The sequence below is a fragment of the Tachysurus vachellii genome, chromosome 7 (genome assembly GCF_030014155.1).
Source record: "Tachysurus vachellii isolate PV-2020 chromosome 7, HZAU_Pvac_v1, whole genome shotgun sequence".
Lineage (NCBI taxonomy): Eukaryota > Metazoa > Chordata > Actinopteri > Siluriformes > Bagridae > Tachysurus > Tachysurus vachellii.
The window spans coordinates 19,315,459-19,321,514 of record NC_083466.1 but is presented as its reverse complement, the minus strand read 5'-3'; the positions used below and the strand labels follow the sequence as shown (position 1 = coordinate 19,321,514).

At 37.4% G+C, this 6,056-nt stretch overlaps 1 protein-coding gene across 1 annotated transcript in view; it reads right to left on the bottom strand.

The window, feature by feature from the left end:
- Positions 1–3,285, bottom strand: part of si:dkey-165a24.9 (G-protein coupled receptor 4) — a 4,191-nt gene extending 906 nt beyond the window's left edge. The window contains 5 exon segments of the mRNA XM_060874785.1: positions 1–1,089; positions 1,091–1,405; positions 2,175–2,757; positions 2,891–3,008; positions 3,094–3,285. The exon segment at positions 1–1,089 is cut by the window's left edge and continues 906 nt beyond it. Of these exon segments, the coding sequence (XP_060730768.1) occupies positions 1,050–1,089; positions 1,091–1,405; positions 2,175–2,757; positions 2,891–2,900 (948 nt within the window). The 5' untranslated portion in view covers positions 2,901–3,008; positions 3,094–3,285 and the 3' untranslated portion in view covers positions 1–1,049.
- Positions 3,286–6,056: the final 2,771 nt, after the last annotated feature.

Genomic DNA, 6,056 nt, shown 5'->3' with positions numbered 1-6,056 from the left:
TGGACCCAGTGACTGAAGCCGCTCTTGAAAAAAAGGAACAAACTCTATAAAAGGTTTGCTGTGTGGAAACATACTATCTGGAAAACTAATCATGAAAAGGTCAAAAGCTCAGGCATGAGGACAGCTTGTACTTGTCAATTTTCCTTAACATGCAGTAAACATCTTTCTAAGTACAGACCATTACCAGACAGTTGGCAGTGCAAAAAAAATGACTACATATGTTTTTATTTTTAAGTCGTTTGTAACAGTAATAGTGTTGTAGAGCTTTAGCTCAAGGAATCTGTCCTTGAGTAGGAGTAAGAGATATAGGAATCGGCCTTGTAACACACAAGCTGTAACTGACGACAGCAGAAGAAAGCATGATGATAACCTGATGATGACCTCAAACCAGATGATGAATAACATGAATGAACTGCTAACATGATCTGCTAAACTTAAATACTGCTAAATAACCGCAAACTTAAATACATCACAAATGCAACACAGGTTTAACCAGATTTGAATAAGCTAAGTAAAATTGAAAAATAAGAAAGAAAATCTTTAATTTTATTTGACTTTAGTAAAGATTTTTCAGTTTAAACATATAGAAAAGTATTGAAATCCAAAAAAAAAAACACTATGAAAAGTAAAGCACACTCACGTTTTCCTTTTATCGTTCATATGAACCGTACTGTTTGTGCCCTCTAAAAGATCTCAGAAAAATGAATAATATTTGTAGAATGCTGCCTGATTAAGAGCATAAATCTTACAGAATAGGACGGATAAGACGTTTTAACAATTCAAACATGCTAGCGTGAGGCTTATTGTTTGGTTTCATAGCCAGCATGGTTGGCTGAAGGTGTTGTCGTCACAGAAATGTGTATCACTGTACTGTACGACACGTAGCAGTCGTATGTCTCTCATACCAGTGGACCCAGTAACACAACAGATGCAATCAAAGCTCTGACAGGTCATCAATCAAAACACCTGATAAGCCTTTTAAAGGACCTGCAGGCTTTTCTTTTGCACAAAGAAACCAGTCTGCCTCTGGCAACTACACATCTTCTGGGTCAAAAGTCATGGACCCTCAGACCTCTGCGGGAACGGGAGGCAGGGGAGAGATCTCTGGAGCTCAAGGCGAGCATTCTGACAAAGGAAAATATAAAAGAGGGGATCTAACAGAGTATTAAGACTGGTTAGTCCGTAGCAGATTCTGTAGTACAGGTAGATTGAGCGCTCTAACGTACACTGGTCTTCAGTTAGAAGCAACGCTACAAATCTATAACCTACCACCATGTGATAGGGCCCAAAGACCACGATAAAGATGATGGTGATGACTGTTAGGGTGCCCACAATTTTGTTGCGCTCGTGATCAGAGATGGAGGGGGAGTTGTGTAGTGTGACCCCGATTCCGGCAGAAGTGCAACTGTTGGAAAGAGGGTTAGAGGTAGAGAATTATTCAACTGACAAAAAAGCTAGAGCATGATGTTATAGAAAAATAATCACCAGTGTAGTTTACCAGTATAGTTACCATTATATATATTTATATATATATACATTATATATATATATATATATATATATATATATATATATATATATATATATATATATATATATATATATATTTATTTATTTATTTTTTTTCAAAAATAGAGGATGCCATAAAGTGTTTTATTCCTCCTATACCATAAATATTTTCCAGCAAGAGGCCAACATTTTTTACAATTTTTCACACTACTGATATAACCCCGAGGGTCATTCCTTCACCAGCCTCATTTTTTTTTTTTGCTCTCTTAAAATTCATCAAAAACAGTAATGAAAAAACTGACTGTTACAAAGTGCTGACACAGGAGACTTCAAGATTTGGCATATCAAAGATTATACATATTTCTTTCCTAAATGACAACGCTATTGATTATTAATATCAGATTATAAGAGACTCCGCTGCAAGTCCACAACAAGTAAAGGAAGTGTTACTATAGAAATGGTGACATATTAGAGGAAACACATTAACATTAGCCTGTGATTTGAATTACAGCTGGGACTACTGAGCTGATGTTATGGAAAATTAATCACCTTCTGACCAATCAGGATTGAGAATTCAGCAGCGCTGCTGTAAGACTCTTCATCAACAGGGAATTATCATGGCAAATCACACACACACACACTCTTCCATGTAGTCACACTCTTACCCAAGTATAGAGCATGGCATCAGAAAACCCAGCACCACCGTGGCTATTTGAAAGTAAGCGTATCTTGGGGTGACGGGATACTGCTCCAAACACAAGCCCTTCTGTGGCTCAAATACAGATGGGTAGAGACCAATTAGGCAGAAGAGGAACACAAGAGTCCAGACAACCACTCCAGAGAATGCAGACAGCCGTACCTTCCTCACACTGCGGCTGCTCAGTGGGTACACAATGGCCAGACATCGGTCCAGTGCTATGAGACAGAGAAAGGCAATGCTTGCATAGACGTTCACGTAGAAGACATAGCCCACCAGCTGACAGGTGATGGAACCGTAGGGCCAGTGATGTGCTCTCTGTAAGTAGAGGATCCACAAAGGCAAGGTGAGCAACTGAAGGAGATCTGACAGAAGGAGGTTGAGGATATAAACCAGCTGAGTTCCAGCTCCGCTTGAGCGGCCAAGTTGGTAAAGTCCCCACAGTGAAAGCAGATTTGCCGGGAGCCCCAGAGAGAAGGCCAGGCTGTAGATGTAGGTTAGACCAACACGATCTGTCTCCAGAGGAATGTGGCAACTTCCATTTGTCAGGTCTGTGGAGAGAAACAAGAAAAGTATTGGGCTTACATGTGAATGATCTTCATCTGTTAGTGCATAACATCAAAGCATAGCTTTGTGACAAAATATTTTATTATATCTCAGTGACAAAGTATAGAAAGTACTTACTCATAAACATGATTTCTATGAGGTTCCCATGTGAAAGACATTTGAAGATTTGAACATTAACTGTTCTCACTGCCGAGCCCTAACCTCTCCAGCTGTCATTGCAGTGCTTGTGTTGACTCTTGGAAAACCAAAAAAAAACCCCTCATTATATTCAATAATCAAAACACATTAAATTCATTTGAAATGCACGTACATTTCCTTACCTTAAATGCCTGTGATGGAGACTGAGCTCAGTGTGCAAGGACCCGTGAGAGTCAGCATACATACTTCATCCCTCCATAAGGGGCTTGTCTGATTTTTTTGATCATTTCCCGCAGCAGGAAGCCACTTCTACTGCCTTTGAGCAGCTACATCCTGTGGCCTTTCTCCTCCAGAACAAAAACACCAGCGAGGGATATGAGTTGGGCCAAACTGTTCATGCTGACGGAAGTGCTGCTGAGAGACAAGCGAAACACCCTCATTCTACTTTCGTTTCCCATGTGACACCCAGTCCCCAGGTTGGGCTGGCATTATTATGTGCAAAGTTCATGAGGTTTTGAATGAGACAGTTTTGGTCATTAGTACACTGTTGGTTAGAAATGTATGAAAAGAAAAGTAAAAAGGTTTAAATCAGGTGAACGACACATTGATAGCAATAGGTGACTCAAATGCTGCAGTAGGTGACTCAAATAAAAGTTTTGTATTGGCGACACAGTGGCTTAGCATAGATTTTTCTCTCCCCTGGAGGTTTGGGGTTTGACTCTCACCTCCGCCCTGTATGCCCCAAAGGTTTCCTCAAGGTACTCTGATTTCCTCCTCCAGTCTAAAAACATGTGCTTTAGGATTAAAGGCATCTCTAAATTGTCTGTAGTGTTTGAGTGTGTGTGTAAGATTGTGCCCTGCTATGGGTTGGCACCCTGCCTTGTGCCCAGGGTCTCCTGGGATAGGCTCCAGGTTCCCTACTAGCATGTGTAGGATAAGCGCTACTGAAAATGGATGAATGTATATCATAGTATGTAATAATTTGTTAAAAAAAAAAACTATAAGCAGTATGCGTTTCATTATACAGTATCTATCAATAAACCCCATTTAATCTGTTTTTTTTTCCTGTCTACATTGATGCTAGTGGTTGTTTTGTTTCATATTATGAAGGCTTAATCTTGTTTTAGTCAGTCAAACATGTAAAAATAAATACTCCGATAAGTATAAATAGCAAAAATTATGTGAGGCAACTAAACCATAGATAATGCTACCAATTATGGTAATGTTAAACTAACATAAGTTAGTGAGGTGGTGTACTGAGTACTAGCTACTATGTGATAGTAATAAGCTCTATATATATATATATATATATATATATATATATATATATATATATATATATATATATATATATATATATATATATATATATATACACACACACATAAAGAAAGCAAGAAAGCCATGTAAATGATAAGCCATGGAATATCCAGAATGTTTTTCTTTATTAAAAAGTGAATTACAATTCTCTAGAAAATTGTCTTGGTCTTTATTTAACTATGAATATGCACTAAGAAATGTGATGTGTAACAAATGGGTTTTGTTGTGGTCTTGCTGGGATTATACTAGCATCCAAAAGACAACATATGTTGACAAGCACACCAGCATCCCAGGCTGGTCGGCCAGCACACCAGCATCCCAGGCTGGTCGGCCAGCACACCAGCAACCAGCACCTAATGCCAACTTCCATTAAGTTTTAGGTCCATGCTCTCATTTAAGATTTACTGAATTCCTTTTGCATGTATTGTTTTCACAATGATTACAAGGCCCAACAGGCACAACAGAAACACACAAAAAACCAACAAAAGACGATATTATGCATCTAATCATTACATTTACATTTACATTAAAAAGCTTTCACCTAATAACAGATGTTGGAAACTCATATATTAGCATGTTTTTATCACTTTACTTCAATATCCAATGGAGGCTAAGGGAGGATAACATCCCTAATTGTCATTAATGTAATTAATGACAATTAATGTAATTAATGTAATTAATGATAATGTTTTAGAAAACAGTGGCCTACAGGACAACCAAAAAAGTACAAAAGCCTAATCAGATGTCCTGTTCTGATTTTGAAAACGTCCTGGAAAGAGTTAAACTGAAAAGCGAAAACCATGCCAGTGATGAAAGCTGTCAGGAATAGCCAACGCTCGTGGTTATATATAAAGACTATGTTTAGAAGGTTAAAACAGCTGAATGTTGCATGGTGAGAAGATCTGATCAAGTTCCTCTGAAACAGATCATCTTAAATGTGCATGATAAAGAATTGGTTCTGAAGGAGGCTGAACATATATGATATGATCTATATACTGTATCTAAAACATATGAAAAATGTTTCCATTCTTGTGTCAGCATGAACTCTTGAGTCTTTCAGTTGCTTTGTGCCGATTCCTAACACATCTAAATGTATCCTCACTGATGTGGATATTTATGGATATTAATGTTGAAGTAATGTGAATATTTATATGACACACTCACTGTACACTATTGCTGTGGCACATTTCTGTGGTGAGTCTCTGTGTAGCATGACATTCAACATGACCTGAATCATCTGAATGAGTAATGAATAAATTTGATTAGGAGGTGATGAAATTATGTGAACCAAAGATGATGTAGTAAACCAATGCTTAAAACTAGAGCATGAAATTGAGTACAAAGAAGCCTTTTCTTCAGCTTACAGGGATTAGCTCAGTTCCATTGATAGTTTTACTTTGCTCACGATTTGGGGATGCCATCTGCAGTTTCATAGACATGGCAAAATAATTACACAAATCAAAGCTGGGCAGTGAATTTTTTATAAATTTAAAAATAATTTTTTAACTTAACTAAAAAAATAAATAAATAATAAAACAGCAAAACTATGCTGGGGTCATTACACAATTATTTAAATAATTAATGAAATAATTAGGAATCACTTTTTTATCACACATTTGTAATTGAATTTTGATGATTTTGATATATTTTTTTCTTTTGACACCATCATAGGTGTGGTTGCCTTTGGGTGAAACATGACATGCTGCTATTGAGCAATAGATATTTCATGAAGTAATATAACAGAGGATTTGGCAGTGTCAGCTTTGGAGCTCAGTAGCTCATTCATGATGGGTTCCTCGAAGATTGAGACAAAATGTTCCTGAAA